The 16146-nt window shown below is 35.2% G+C and overlaps 1 protein-coding gene across 1 annotated transcript in view; it reads right to left on the bottom strand.

The window, feature by feature from the left end:
* Window positions 1-35: 35 nt before the first annotated feature.
* The window catches only part of LOC135694134 (uncharacterized), a 54211-nt gene continuing 38100 nt past the window's right edge, over window positions 36-16146 (bottom strand). Inside the window, exons 13-23 of the mRNA XM_065212824.2 lie at window positions 15731-15848; window positions 14924-15036; window positions 14559-14630; window positions 5983-6195; window positions 4973-5128; window positions 4477-4614; window positions 3970-4235; window positions 3041-3137; window positions 2695-2796; window positions 2155-2265; window positions 36-740 (exon numbers count right to left, since the gene is read on the bottom strand). Coding sequence (XP_065068896.2) covers window positions 625-740; window positions 2155-2265; window positions 2695-2796; window positions 3041-3137; window positions 3970-4235; window positions 4477-4614; window positions 4973-5128; window positions 5983-6195; window positions 14559-14630; window positions 14924-15036; window positions 15731-15848 — 1502 coding nt within the window. The 3' untranslated portion in view covers window positions 36-624. The remainder of the gene's footprint in view (window positions 741-2154; window positions 2266-2694; window positions 2797-3040; window positions 3138-3969; window positions 4236-4476; window positions 4615-4972; window positions 5129-5982; window positions 6196-14558; window positions 14631-14923; window positions 15037-15730; window positions 15849-16146) is intronic.

Consider the following 16146-nt stretch of genomic DNA (forward strand, 5'->3'; position numbering starts at 1 on the left):
GATGCAAACAATCGTATATATACAAAATTGTAAATTACTTGATAGTCTTTTGGATCATTTGGAATACATAACTTCACAAGAGAATACATGGTTGCTGTTTCTTTTTTATACCACAACAAATATGAAATTCTAAGTTTTCACCATTTGCAGAGCACTGCAAATCATCTGATTACAAAAAGAAAATTTTTTGTACAAATACATCAATATTTACTAAAAAATGTCGGAACTGGAATAAAACTCACGGATAAAGATTTGAACTCAAAATCACATAAGCAAACTATTAATATGGCAGAACTGATGCTGAAGACGGTCGATTTCAATTGGCGGCTGATTTCCAAACTTTCAATTCTAGAATACTTTAGCTGAAGAAACAAGTTTTAAATGAGAATCGATGTTTGTATATGTTTGAAAAGTTACAATATAAATGATCGATCTAGAAGCCTTATTCACTGTTTCAATTTGCTTCAGTGGCCTGTAAACGTATAAGTATCCAGTAATAAAGAAACTTTCCCTAAAGAAACTGTCCATGGCTTAAAACTCTCTCCGACTAACTTGCTGAGAAGCACATATCTCATCATTAGGAAGATATAATTTAAAAATTAATATATGACTACTGTTTCAAGGCTATTGCCTACAAACATTGCAACTTTTTCTGCAATTGTCAGACATCCAGTCAGCGTTGCTTTCACATTCACCGTCTGCAGCCCAACCAGAACATCTGTTGTCATTATCAAGGCAAGCTGTAACGTGATAAATATATTATGAATATTTAAAAAACTCGCAAGTCAAAATACTTTCCAAATTCAATCAAAACTATTTTGAAGTGTAACTACTTCCATATGCTCCATTAGACGGCGGAGAAAGTTCTCGGTTTCCAGGAAACGTGCCTAATGTCAACTTCAGGATATGAAAGTGGCCTGCAGTTTTTCTTGCAGTTTTTACCCTCTTCTACTCCCCCTTTCCCACTCTACATTTAGTAGCGAGTGCAATGGCAACAAAGAAGAGCTCCCCTCCACTAATGATTTTTAACATTTCATAGCTTGTTTCTAAACAATGGCATACAAAAGGGAGCGAGGAGGCGGACGACCCTCCGAAAAATTTTAAGTGAAAGAAATAATTTCAGTGCTATAAGAAGTATAAAATATAGCCTAATTCTCCAGCTTTTAGCAGAATTCCAAAACACGACATTAATTTTCAATGGGTACAATGCTAGAATGGGCTACTCTATTGAAAAATAACAAATTTAGATTTAATGTTGACCCTAAACATAACATTGCAAGTTTAATAAAATAATGTTTTTCTTTCATTTTGATAAATGCTTTTGTTCCTTTATCTCACTATAGGGATTTCAGAAGGTTAGGGAGAGCCTTTTCTCTTTAGATAGTGTTACATAAATTTGCATCAACGATTAGTATTACATTTCTTAATTCGCTTGATGTAAAGAAATTGTTTTCATATTTCTAGTCAGGAATAAGACCCAATTCACATTTCTTCGTTTTTTGAAGGAATCCGATCAAACTTTATCTTTTTTGCCTCGTGTGTACCTTACTCTGATTTTAATCTTGTCCATCTGAACAAGCAATTTATAAACGGATCGAAATGAAAGCGGTCGAAGTTCTGCTTTCTATTGTAAGTTAAAAACTAGATACTTATAAGATATGGAAACCAAAATGATTTCGAAAAGTCATTTGACTTGCAAGAAACAATGGAACATTTCCCAGACAAATAATTTCTTGAAAAATGCTCTTCCAGTAGCGGAGTTTCTTGATTTTAAGATATTTCGGAAAATCTTACGAAAGGTCATGTGGAGGAACACGCTTAAAACGTCTAATAAAAAATGAAATGGATTGTTTGAAGGTTAGGTTCCGGAAACTTTTACTTGGGCCATCCACCTTGGACCTCTTGGACCTTTCGCCCTCTAAAAAAACAGTGGTGTCAGCCATTGCTTCTAAATGATGCCTGCAAATTGTTTAGCTATTAAAAAACAGGGATGAATACAGGGAAGTCCAAACGGTTTCTTATTGTTACACCTTTCATTTCTGTTTTCTAATGAAACTGCAATGACATATAAGCACAATCCGAAATTCATATCACTGAACATCTTTCGCAATAAAAAGTTTTATTAAAGCAAGATTGTTAACAAAAGCAGTTTACCTTCACAAGATTTGCAACACTTTCCCCACATCTCGTTTTTCTGCGTAACGCATTCTCCAGCCTTAGCTCTCATTTCACAATCTGATTCTTTGTCCACACAGTCAGGAATGCCTGCAATGCAATACCTCTTCAATGTTTGAGATATTTTGATAATGGTTAAATGGGTGATAGCATTCAGCAGGTTGATTATTGCAACATCAGTACATTTTCCCTGTTTTCCACAAGTGCTCATTATAAGAAAATACAACTTGTTGTTCTTGCTAACCACTGCGAAAAGCAGCAGTAATCAACAAGGCACTTGATTCTAGAAACACAAGAAACTGTGCAATGACATTCTCCTCCACAGAGGCTATTGGGGGATGGAAATTGGGAGGGGAAAAGGAATAAGCTTATAAATTTTCACTTAATAATCTTACAACGTTATAAATACGTTATATGGAGTAATGGATAGCTCAAAGAGATAAGTACATGATATCAGGATTCTCATTCAATTAGAATTATGATTTGGGAACAACGTTACTGTATTAATGCTATCCTCACCTAAACATGCATTGCAACAACTCAGCAGCATCCATTTTGGATTTGTGTAGCATTCACCAGCTAGTGACCATTTGTGACACTGTTCGGAAAAGTCTTCACAAACTGTGAATGAAATATACGGAAAGAGATTAGAGTTTAAGATCATAAAAGTACATGGTGAGGATAATAATTTTTAGAAACAGTTTCAGTTGAATCCTGAAATAAGATTGACAAAGAATTTATTTTAAAAGAGTAAAAGCAAATTAATACAGACTCCAGAGGTATAGAAATAGATTGCTTTTCGCCTTGTTTGCCCTATAATGTGCATCATTAGTTCATCACAAGTATGAAGTGTTATTGCCCTTACCTCCTAAACCTTCAGGACATTTACCATTGTCAATATAAATATCATCGACAGCAATGCTGGGAGAGTCTGGTTCACCCACCGTGGCCACCAAAGACAGCTTCGGAGAGAAAAGTTGTTCTCGTCAAACCATAGTGCGGGGAGGGGGCTGGGGTAGCTTGAAAAGATTTCATCTTCTCACATTTAACTACATCTCTCAGTTTTGATTTGTACTCAATGCAATACAAGAAAAACCTTGAGATATTGATAATTGATTCAGGATTGAAGTCTACATACCGCCAGATATAAAAATTGTAGGAGCCTCGGCGAAGTCTGATTTGAACTCTTAGAGAATCCTCGTAGCAAACCTCTCAGGATATATTGAGTTTGAATTTGGAGGTAGGCGGTATTTACATGTGGTATTGCGAAGTTTGTTTCTTTTTTGAAGCAACACATAGAGACAGCCAATAAAGAGCTTTCTCTAATTAGAACTTTTTAGCCTGAGCTAGCGCAGTGCGTCTCGATGCAAAGAGGAGGCGAGATAAAACTAACGGGGTATTTGATAAAGATAACATAACATAACACAATTCCCAAACTTCATTGGAATGTTGAAAAATCACACCGAAAAGCAATTCACTTTTGAAGTTAGTTTTCCGTCTACAAAACTTTCATTCTTCGTAGGCTCCAGATGCCCCTTCCAACATTTTATGAGATATTATTTGATGAAGCTTACGAGCTACAGGCTACCAAAGCTGGTACTACTAGACATAAAGTTTTTTCCAGCAAACTGCCGGGAAGAGTAACCGAAAGTTTTTTACTTGTTTGGACACCCTTTAAACTTTTAAGGTGTTAGCCCAAGGAAGTGGAAACAGGTGAAAAATCTCTCCACCAGCTTGTTGGGAAAAATTCCCTGTCTATACTAACAACGCGTTCATTGAAGAAAATAATCTCACCACGTAAGACACAGGAACCCCTGGTAGATTAACTGCTGCTTGAACCCATCCCTTACTTCTACCTCCTTTCTTTTGCCACAAAGTCGTTGGGCGACCTGATGTCAGATCCTGAAACTGAACTTCCAAAGATTCTACACCTTCACCGTTTAAATAGTAAACAAATGCCAAGCATCTTTCCCCTGGCGCAGGAGGAATCCTTTTTGAAACAATGGTTGCTTTAACTCCCTTCAGACAAGCTTGACCATGCCTAACCTCAGCAAATCTACCTAAAAATTAGAAAACATTACATAAAATATTCATTTAGTAGAATTACTGTTATTTTGGGAGTTGAGAGTTATGAATTACTGACAAGGGCACGAGCTTGTGAGCTAAAGGGGGTCCAGTGATGATGAAGGATTCAAGAATAATGAGTAATCGATCAGAAATGTGCATAAAAAGGGGAGGGGACTGCATAAATACGTATTTACCCATTAATCTAAATATAGCTTGTGCATCAATCCAAGTTACCTGAACCAGTTGTGTGATCTTGTTTTGGACCGGCAGCCTGTGTGTTCTCTCTTGATTTGCCTCTTCTCCAATTGCAGTTGTTCTTACTTCGTGGCTTCCAGTAACCCCAGTCGTCTTCAAATGTCGTGTCAGCAGGCTCTGAAATTCAAGTTCATCGCTTTTATTCGATAGAAATTTATTGAGGTACTGTTAGCAGGACTATCCCAAATAATGCTTCTGTTTACAAGACTACAGCAATTTGCATCACATGAAAAGTCTTTCAAATCATAGAGATTAATATGTTGAGCAATCAAAATAGAGCTTTCACCTATCAGAAGAAGTCGATTCTTTCTTAAGTATACTCTGCAATCAAACTAAACCTCCCGCTCGAAGGGTCACGGTACCATTTGCCTTACCCTTAAAGTTGAATACTGCAGAGTAAATGCATAATAAAAAGAGCTCCTAGGCTTTGGTGTAGATGGCTGCAAGTCGTATTGAATGAAGGTGTAATACATACGGGCATGGCATCTCGAAATTCGACATGATTTGAACTCAGAAGACATGCCGGTGCAGAATTTGTGTTCTCCTCCACATACTCTTTTTCTTCTATGATATCCTACTCCACAGGGTTTGGAACATGGGGACCAAGGTCCCCACTCTTGCCATCCAAACTCTAGGGATTTGAAAAAAGTCAAAATTTTCAAAATTTTGCTGTTCTGTGTATTCTATCAATCAAATTTAAAGTTAACTTACAAAAGCACCAATATTTAGATTTCACCACAATCTTACTTACAAAGTTGGTGTACCCTTTAACCGACTTCACGTGGTTGGATTTACAACATTAAGTTTATCTAACACGTTATTGAGTTTTTGAAACCTCAGCAAGCGTCTGTAAGGACAGTCTTTGATTTATCAGTCGAATTTGATTAATCGAGTCAGCTACCGCTTCAGATAAAATGAAGTGTAAGTTTTTATCGAAATAAGATACAGAAAATTTCATAATTCACCATGCTGTGATTTCAGATATTCCGTAAATATTATGAAATGACAGTATGAGAAAATTAAAAAACATATGTTATCTTCACAACAAATCAATGTAGAAAGTTAACCGTGGAAACATCAATACAAAAGAAACTACATTTGGAAAAAAACTTGAAGGGAAAAAATCACACGAGTCTGAAACAGGAAAAATGCCAAGATGCATGAAGCCAAATTCAGTATGTTTTTTTTCAAAGTACAATGCCTGCTAAAAGTACTTGGAACACCCGGCTATTGACGCTGTATTTGATAACTTTCATTCCTTTCATGAAAAAATTACTACTTCCGCCCCTTTCCCCCTAAAACAATGTTGATAATTAAGAGAAACATCATACAGGGAAGCGCAAAAGAAAGTGCTTCCTAAAATCATAACCCGTTTGATAGTAAACCAACATTAATCTGTAGGGGAGAGGGGGGTGATTGATTTTGACCTTGGAAGTTGACATCAGTGTTCCAAGACTTTTGGCAAGCATTGTAGTTGAAACTTACTTGAACAGTGAAAAAATAGTTTGATGTTAGTTATATCAGAGCGGCTGAGCTTCAGCCCTCCGAGATCCATGCTAGGATCACTTTTTGCAGCCATAGTTTGCTTTCCATCGCCATACGTGTATTTGGAGAAGTGCATTATAGAATGATAATCATATTGACCGCTCAATATATCGATCCCATTGTAAGAATGCCTTCGGAATATCTCTTGGTATTCTAAAATGGCAAATGTTTAACTGTTTAAGAGTATCTATATAAAACTAAAACTAACAGGTCATAGAAATTTATCAATGAAACAACAACAGCAATGCAAAGCAAAAAATAACTTGCTTAACTGAAAACAGAGAAAGTGTGTTAGATTCAAGTTAGATGGCATTCAGCAAGAGTAAATCGCTCAAGAAAAATATCGTATGCCTTCCCTGAATATCCTATTGTTTTATCTGGCAGTCCATGGAAATCATTTTGTTTTAGTGGAAATCTCGTACCCTATTTGGAAGAGTAAATTGCCACCCAACCCCCCCCCCTTCCCCCCTCGGTATTCAGTTTACTATAACAGTAACAACAGAAAACAACAACAAACTAGTACAAACGAGTAGAAACAATAAGGAAACAACATGAAACGATTGTTGTCTTAGCGGAAACGACTCGTCTCCAAAACGAGGCAAGCTTATCCATCCACGTGAGCATGGTCAATTCAGTGTTGCCACACGTAGGGATTTCTACCTACTGAAGGAATTTTCAGAAGTTTGTAGGGAAAGCCTACGGGATTAAATCAAAAAAGGAGGTAGATTTTTTGATTGTAGAGATGTCTTTGAGTTTGCGGCCAAACAATCAAATTGCTTGTTTTTTATTATCTCGAACATCGATCACCACCTATTTCTGCTTGTTACTACTTGTTTTCTAGTCGTTTCTGCTTGTTATTACTTGTTTCCTAGTCGTTTCTTCTTGTTACTACTTGTTTTCTAGTCGTTTCTGCTTGTTATTACTTGTTTTCTAGTCGTTTCTTCTTGTTACTACTTGTTTCTAGTCGTTTCTGCTTGTTATTACTTGTTTCCTAGTCGTTTCTTCTTGTTACTACTTGTTTCTAGTCGTTTCTGCTTGTTATTACTTGTTTCCTAGTCGTTTCTTCTTGTTACTACTTGTTTCTAGTCGTTTCTGCTTGTTATTACTTGTTTCCTAGTCGTTTCTTCTTGTTACTACTTGTTTCTAGTCGTTTCTGCTTGTTATTACTTGTTTCCTAGTCGTTTCTTCTTGTTACTACTTGTTTCTAGTCGTTTCTGCTTGTTATTACTTGTTTCCTAGTCGTTTCTTCTTGTTACTACTTGTTTCTAGTCGTTTCTGCTTGTTATTACTTGTTTCCTAGTCGTTTCTTCTTGTTACTACTTGTTTCTAGTCGTTTCTTCTTGTTACTACTTGTTTCTAGTCGTTTCTTCTTGTTACTACTTGTTTTCTAGTCGTTTCTGCTTGTTATTACTTGTTTTCTAGTCGTTTCTTCTTGTTACTACTTGTTTCTAGTCGTTTCTGCTTGTTATTACTTGTTTCCTAGTCGTTTCTTCTTGTTACTACTTGTTTCTAGTCGTTTCTGCTTGTTATTACTTGTTTCCTAGTCGTTTCTTCTTGTTACTACTTGTTTCTAGTCGTTTCTGCTTGTTACTACTTGTTTCCTAGTCGTTTCTTCTTGTTACTACTTGTTTCTAGTCGTTTCTGCTTGTTACTACTTGTTTCTAGTCGTTTCTTCTTGTTATTACTTGTTTCCTAGTCGTTTCTTCTTGTTACTACTTGTTTCTAGTCGTTTCTGCTTGTTATTACTTGTTTCCTAGTCGTTTCTTCTTGTTACTACTTGTTTCTAGTCGTTTCTGCTTGTTATTACTTGTTTCCTAGTCGTTTCTTCTTGTTACTACTTGTTTCTAGTCGTTTCTGCTTGTTATTACTTGTTTCCTAGTCGTTTCTTCTTGTTACTACTTGTTTCTAGTCGTTTCTGCTTGTTATTACTTGTTTCCTAGTCGTTTCTTCTTGTTACTACTTGTTTCTAGTCGTTTCTTCTTGTTACTACTTGTTTCTAGTCGTTTCTGCTTGTTATTACTTGTTTCCTAGTCGTTTCTTCTTGTTACTACTTGTTTCTAGTCGTTTCTGCTTGTTATTACTTGTTTCCTAGTCGTTTCTTCTTGTTACTACTTGTTTCTAGTCGTTTCTGCTTGTTATTACTTGTTTCCTAGTCGTTTCTTCTTGTTACTACTTGTTTCTAGTCGTTTCTGCTTGTTATTACTTGTTTCCTAGTCGTTTCTTCTTGTTACTACTTGTTTCTAGTCGTTTCTGCTTGTTATTACTTGTTTCCTAGTCGTTTCTTCTTGTTACTACTTGTTTCTAGTCGTTTCTGCTTGTTATTACTTGTTTCCTAGTCGTTTCTTCTTGTTACTACTTGTTTCTAGTCGTTTCTGCTTGTTATTACTTGTTTCCTAGTCGTTTCTTCTTGTTACTACTTGTTTCTAGTCGTTTCTTCTTGTTACTACTTGTTTCTAGTCGTTTCTGCTTGTTATTACTTGTTTCCTAGTCGTTTCTTCTTGTTACTACTTGTTTCTAGTCGTTTCTGCTTGTTATTACTTGTTTCCTAGTCGTTTCTTCTTGTTACTACTTGTTTCTAGTCGTTTCTGCTTGTTATTACTTGTTTCCTAGTCGTTTCTTCTTGTTACTACTTGTTTCTAGTCGTTTCTGCTTGTTATTACTTGTTTCCTAGTCGTTTCTTCTTGTTACTACTTGTTTCTAGTCGTTTCTGCTTGTTATTACTTGTTTCTAGTCGTTTCTTCTTGTTACTACTTGTTTCTAGTCGTTTCTGCTTGTTATTACTTGTTTCCTAGTCGTTTCTTCTTGTTACTACTTGTTTCTAGTCGTTTCTGCTTGTTATTACTTGTTTCCTAGTCGTTTCTGCTTGTTATTACTTGTTTCCTAGTCGTTTCTTCTTGTTACTACTTGTTTCTAGTCGTTTCTTCTTGTTACTACTTGTTTCTAGTCGTTTCTGCTTGTTATTACTTGTTTCCTAGTCGTTTCTTCTTGTTACTACTTGTTTCTAGTCGTTTCTGCTTGTTATTACTTGTTTCCTAGTCGTTTCTTCTTGTTACTACTTGTTTCTAGTCGTTTCTGCTTGTTATTACTTGTTTCCTAGTCGTTTCTTCTTGTTACTACTTGTTTCTAGTCGTTTCTGCTTGTTATTACTTGTTTCCTAGTCGTTTCTTCTTGTTACTACTTGTTTCTAGTCGTTTCTGCTTGTTATTACTTGTTTCTAGTCGTTTCTTCTTGTTACTACTTGTTTCTAGTCGTTTCTGCTTGTTATTACTTGTTTCCTAGTCGTTTCTTCTTGTTACTACTTGTTTCTAGTCGTTTCTGCTTGTTATTACTTGTTTCCTAGTCGTTTCTTCTTGTTACTACTTGTTTCTAGTCGTTTCTGCTTGTTATTACTTGTTTCCTAGTCGTTTCTTCTTGTTACTACTTGTTTCTAGTCGTTTCTTCTTGTTACTACTTGTTTCTAGTCGTTTCTGCTTGTTATTACTTGTTTCCTAGTCGTTTCTTCTTGTTACTACTTGTTTCTAGTCGTTTCTGCTTGTTATTACTTGTTTCCTAGTCGTTTCTTCTTGTTACTACTTGTTTCTAGTCGTTTCTGCTTGTTATTACTTGTTTCCTAGTCGTTTCTTCTTGTTACTACTTGTTTCTAGTCGTTTCTGCTTGTTATTACTTGTTTCCTAGTCGTTTCTTCTTGTTACTACTTGTTTCTAGTCGTTTCTGCTTGTTATTACTTGTTTCCTAGTCGTTTCTTCTTGTTACTACTTGTTTCTAGTCGTTTCTGCTTGTTATTACTTGTTTCCTAGTCGTTTCTTCTTGTTACTACTTGTTTCTAGTCGTTTCTGCTTGTTATTACTTGTTTCCTAGTCGTTTCTTCTTGTTACTACTTGTTTCTAGTCGTTTCTGCTTGTTATTACTTGTTTCCTAGTCGTTTCTTCTTGTTACTACTTGTTTCTAGTCGTTTCTGCTTGTTATTACTTGTTTCCTAGTCGTTTCTTCTTGTTACTACTTGTTTCTAGTCGTTTCTGCTTGTTATTACTTGTTTCCTAGTCGTTTCTTCTTGTTACTACTTGTTTCTAGTCGTTTCTGCTTGTTATTACTTGTTTCCTAGTCGTTTCTTCTTGTTACTACTTGTTTCTAGTCGTTTCTGCTTGTTATTACTTGTTTCCTAGTCGTTTCTTCTTGTTACTACTTGTTTCTAGTCGTTTCTGCTTGTTATTACTTGTTTCCTAGTCGTTTCTTCTTGTTACTACTTGTTTCTAGTCGTTTCTGCTTGTTATTACTTGTTTCCTAGTCGTTTCTTCTTGTTACTACTTGTTTCTAGTCGTTTCTGCTTGTTATTACTTGTTTCCTAGTCGTTTCTGCTTGTTATTACTTGTTTCCTAGTCGTTTCTTCTTGTTACTACTTGTTTCTAGTCGTTTCTGCTTGTTATTACTTGTTTCCTAGTCGTTTCTTCTTGTTACTACTTGTTTCTAGTCGTTTCTGCTTGTTATTACTTGTTTCCTAGTCGTTTCTTCTTGTTACTACTTGTTTCTAGTCGTTTCTGCTTGTTATTACTTGTTTCCTAGTCGTTTCTTCTTGTTACTACTTGTTTCTAGTCGTTTCTGCTTGTTATTACTTGTTTCCTAGTCGTTTCTTCTTGTTACTACTTGTTTCTAGTCGTTTCTGCTTGTTATTACTTGTTTCCTAGTCGTTTCTGCTTGTTATTACTTGTTTCCTAGTCGTTTCTTCTTGTTACTACTTGTTTCTAGTCGTTTCTGCTTGTTATTACTTGTTTCTAGTCGTTTCTGCTTGTTATTACTTGTTTCTAGTCGTTTCTGCTTGTTATTACTTGTTTCCTAGTCGTTTCTTCTTGTTACTACTTGTTTCTAGTCGTTTCTGCTTGTTATTACTTGTTTCTAGTCGTTTCTTCTTGTTACTACTTGTTTCTAGTCGTTTCTGCTTGTTATTACTTGTTTCTAGTCGTTTCTGCTTGTTATTACTTGTTTCTAGTCGTTTCTGCTTGTTATTACTTGTTTCCTAGTCGTTTCTTCTTGTTACTACTTGTTTCTAGTCGTTTCTGCTTGTTATTACTTGTTTCTAGTCGTTTCTTCTTGTTACTACTTGTTTCTAGTCGTTTCTGCTTGTTATTACTTGTTTCCTAGTCGTTTCTTCTTGTTACTACTTGTTTCTAGTCGTTTCTGCTTGTTATTACTTGTTTCCTAGTCGTTTCTTCTTGTTACTACTTGTTTCTAGTCGTTTCTGCTTGTTATTACTTGTTTCCTAGTCGTTTCTTCTTGTTACTACTTGTTTCTAGTCGTTTCTGCTTGTTATTACTTGTTTCCTAGTCGTTTCTTCTTGTTACTACTTGTTTCTAGTCGTTTCTTCTTGTTACTACTTGTTTCTAGTCGTTTCTGCTTGTTATTACTTGTTTCCTAGTCGTTTCTTCTTGTTACTACTTGTTTCTAGTCGTTTCTGCTTGTTATTACTTGTTTCCTAGTCGTTTCTTCTTGTTACTACTTGTTTCTAGTCGTTTCTGCTTGTTATTACTTGTTTCCTAGTCGTTTCTTCTTGTTACTACTTGTTTCTAGTCGTTTCTGCTTGTTATTACTTGTTTCCTAGTCGTTTCTTCTTGTTACTACTTGTTTCTAGTCGTTTCTGCTTGTTATTACTTGTTTCCTAGTCGTTTCTTCTTGTTACTACTTGTTTCTAGTCGTTTCTGCTTGTTATTACTTGTTTCCTAGTCGTTTCTTCTTGTTACTACTTGTTTCTAGTCGTTTCTGCTTGTTATTACTTGTTTCTAGTCGTTTCTGCTTGTTATTACTTGTTTCCTAGTCGTTTCTTCTTGTTACTACTTGTTTCTAGTCGTTTCTGCTTGTTATTACTTGTTTCCTAGTCGTTTCTTCTTGTTACTACTTGTTTCTAGTCGTTTCTGCTTGTTATTACTTGTTTCCTAGTCGTTTCTTCTTGTTACTACTTGTTTCTAGTCGTTTCTGCTTGTTATTACTTGTTTCCTAGTCGTTTCTTCTTGTTACTACTTGTTTCTAGTCGTTTCTGCTTGTTATTACTTGTTTCCTAGTCGTTTCTTCTTGTTACTACTTGTTTCTAGTCGTTTCTGCTTGTTATTACTTGTTTCCTAGTCGTTTCTTCTTGTTACTACTTGTTTCTAGTCGTTTCTGCTTGTTATTACTTGTTTCCTAGTCGTTTCTTCTTGTTACTACTTGTTTCTAGTCGTTTCTGCTTGTTATTACTTGTTTCCTAGTCGTTTCTTCTTGTTACTACTTGTTTCTAGTCGTTTCTGCTTGTTATTACTTGTTTCCTAGTCGTTTCTTCTTGTTACTACTTGTTTCTAGTCGTTTCTGCTTGTTATTACTTGTTTCCTAGTCGTTTCTTCTTGTTACTACTTGTTTCTAGTCGTTTCTGCTTGTTATTACTTGTTTCCTAGTCGTTTCTTCTTGTTACTACTTGTTTCTAGTCGTTTCTGCTTGTTATTACTTGTTTCCTAGTCGTTTCTTCTTGTTACTACTTGTTTCTAGTCGTTTCTGCTTGTTATTACTTGTTTCCTAGTCGTTTCTACTTATTTCCTGCTATAGTAACCACACCCCTCGGTATGCAGTTTACTTATTTTAATCATAGCATAGAGAACAAGTTTTACGAAGCCACATTAACACAATTTTTGTCTTAAAAATATTATTTTCTAGAGTTTCTGTACTGGAGTTTGCAGTTTCAAAATTTAAGTTGCTCACAAGTACCTATTAAATTTCTGCTGTTTCGTTTATTGAGGAAACTTAGGAAACTTTTTCAAATGACAGTCTGAACGAGTATATGTATTTGAAAGCCGTATTTGTATCTATGTGTTAGCCAGAAATTACCATTTCGCCCTCTACTACATTCTTTAGTTCCTCTTTTTTATCACCAAGTTGTCTTATACCAACCACGTAAAATGTGAAAACGCTAGGAGGATTTCCATACAGGAGCATACAAATGTTGAAATGTTAGCTTTACAGGTTTTCTATCTTCCTCCATCTTAAACGCTGACATAAGGAAATTCTCCCAGAGATTTGTAGGAATTTAAAAACGCTTTAGAATGGTTTTTGTAGCTTTTGGCTTCTTAAAACGGAGAATGTCCTTATCTCATCCTACTCACTGGGCAGTAGCTTCGATTACTCTCATACTAACTCAGCTGATATGAGCGGCAAGTACTTAAATTCATTCAACTTGAATACTTTATGAAAAGAAATGAGAAATGAAAATTGTCAATTGAACCATTTGAAAAGTTCTAGAAAAAGTACGGCTTATTATTGTTGACGCATAAAGAATCTTTGAATATTTCAAAAAGTTCTAGTGTTCCAGAAGAATCTTAAGTTTTTCTATGCTAGCCTCTCTGTTAACTGTTCATTCCTCTCTGTTTATTGTTTATTCAATAAAATAATAGTTTGTTTATCTACCAGTATTTTTGTTTATTTACACAGAACTGAAATCTGCTATTAAAATCAATAATAATTGAATGGAGCAAATTAAAAAAAAACTTTTCGAAGATTGGAGAATGAAGTCATTCTGGAAAAACTCAAAAATTATGATAAAATGAATGCCAGAGTAGGATCGTCTCCCAGGTCTCACCTTCTTCACCTTTCAGTGGAAAAACAGTATGCAGCAATGCAAAATTTATAAATATCTTTCTAAAAAGCTATTTCTAGAATTGAATCATTGCTAAGAGCACAAACTCCATTGTAGACTTGCTTGCAAATTATCAAAAATAATCACATAGCTTAAAAGGTAGGCTTCTAAAAATAAAACGTGGAATCTAAAGAAAGTCCCCTATCTTATTCAAGGAAGACAAATTGCTTGTTTCCTCACGAAGCTGCTAATAGTTAAAAGGCTTCCTTGCATTTAAAAATTAAGGAATTTGCTGCGATAAATTTCAGAGATAATGTAACTGCAGAAGTTTATCTTGATGGAAACATAGCAATTGATTGTCATTCTAATGATCAGAGATCATAAAAACGTAAAGAAACAAAGAAAAGGAAATTTGTAAGGAAAAGGACTTTTGTGAACCTTCTCATCGGAGGTAACTTACAGCCCGATTTATTCTACAAAGCTTTCATGACGAAAAAAACCTGAGCTAGAATGGATGCAATGGTGGGGAAAGAGAATACTGAAAAGGAAGTGTTTTAGGATTGTTTCTAATATGAAATTTGACTTGTGAATTATTTGCGGCCTTCTGCTCTCTGCCCTTCATCTTTTTTTGATTGAAATTTGATTGGGGGTTGGAAGGTTGCTTTAACTTATTTGTTTTAGCACACGTGACATGTTTCCCGCTAAAATTTAAATAGCCGACAAATAGGCAGTATTTTGCAGACATGTTCAGGTATCTATTGCTTAAAGTTGCCAAAAGATACAAAATTTGGCACAAAACTAGGTGGCACAAGTCCTTCAACATTACGAATTGATGGTATACTTGATGCACTTACAGATAAATGACACATCAGACATATTCTAAATATGCGTACATTCGACAGCTAACAAAGAAGAACGGTGCACAAACCTGGTTTGATGTTGTCCCAATGAATATCAATAAAGTTGTCTCGGTCGACACGATTCATCTCGTGCAAAAATCCTGAAAATAAAAGGTGATTCCAAATGCTTGCTATTGCCAAAAGGAACTTTGAGTAGACAGAAAATTAATAAGTGCAGCTAGGGCTCAATGCCACAAAAGTGGTTGTCGAAAAAAAATATAGACGATATTCTTGCCAATCAAGCTGATTCATGTATTTCATGTATTTGAAATTCTCCCAGTACGTTTTATAGATGGCTTCTCGTTGCCAATCATTATTCAAGATGGGTGTGCTATATTTAATGAGGCAAGGAAATATGGTATGCAGAACGGTGTTAAAACGAGAAAATGATTACCTAGGCCATGAAGAAGCAAATGCATTATAACAGAATCTGCCAGGCAGCCTTTGCCTGTTGATATCTGCGTGGGCGATTTTTCAGCTGATTTTTTACCAAGATCAGCATGGCAGCTAAAATTAAAATGAAGAAGTTAACAAGTCATAGAATAGGTATTATGAGTGTGTATTGAGACAAAAAGCAAAAAGGCAAATTACATCAAAACAGTAACCAAATTCGTAAATCCATCTCTCATACAAAAGTGATCAATTCTTTTTTTAAAACACCATCATAATGCCTTCTAAATATCATAATACCACAAACTGTGAAGTGCTGTAAAGGTTTCTTGGCCTGAGCATATCGCAGCTCACTGTATTATCAACTTGAATTATCATTCTGTTCCAGCCCACTATATTTCTTCCTATCTATCATCCATTCCATGGTAGAATTCACTTAATTTTAAAAGACTGCTGCTCGTTCAATGCCAAACAAGTCTAGGCCTCTTCAAAAAAATCTGCATCATTCCTAACGATGGGTTGCAATAAGCATAGAGTTCAAAAGTGTGACTTCATGAAAATTATACTTTCAGAGTTGTTAATTTTTGACCACATATCCTGAAACAGCACCATAAAATATTCGAAGTAAGTTAATTATGCAAAAATCAGCTGAGAAATGGCCAAGAAAAGATTTGAAGGTTGTTAGGTGATTTAAATTATAAATTTCTAAAACAGATCTTTATAACGTCAAAACTTTAGAACTTTATAGCAATATAAGAACAGTTTTTTTACCACATATTTTATTAGAGAATAATGTTGAGAATTTCCATACCCGTATCCATCGTAAAATTGGAGCCAATGACTGTCATTATCTCGTTTTGATCTGAATGTCAAGCAGGTAACGGAGGCCAGTTGCTCTAAGACACGCTCTATATGCTCCCGTAAGATTTCTTAAAAAATATTTCAATAGTTTTAATAGTCAAAAGCTATGTCCACATCCCAAGCTTTCTGAGGATTGATTAGATTCGATTCGAGTTGACTAAATAAAGGTCTAACGGAAAACAGTTTCTTTCTGGTAGGATTGATTTGAGAATCAGTAAACTAGACAGATTGAAGGAAGGGGATACGATGTTGGACGCAAAGAATCGTTCATAAGGCACAAGTTCATCAACAAAATGGCTGTAACAGAAAATGCTATCGAGATAATTGTAAAGATGAGAGTTTTGCAATGAATAGGAGCCTTGCTTG

The sequence above is a fragment of the Rhopilema esculentum genome, chromosome 11 (genome assembly GCF_057945365.1).
Source record: "Rhopilema esculentum isolate cy_ngs chromosome 11, ASM5794536v1, whole genome shotgun sequence".
In the NCBI taxonomy this organism is placed as follows: Eukaryota; Metazoa; Cnidaria; class Scyphozoa; order Rhizostomeae; family Rhizostomatidae; genus Rhopilema; species Rhopilema esculentum.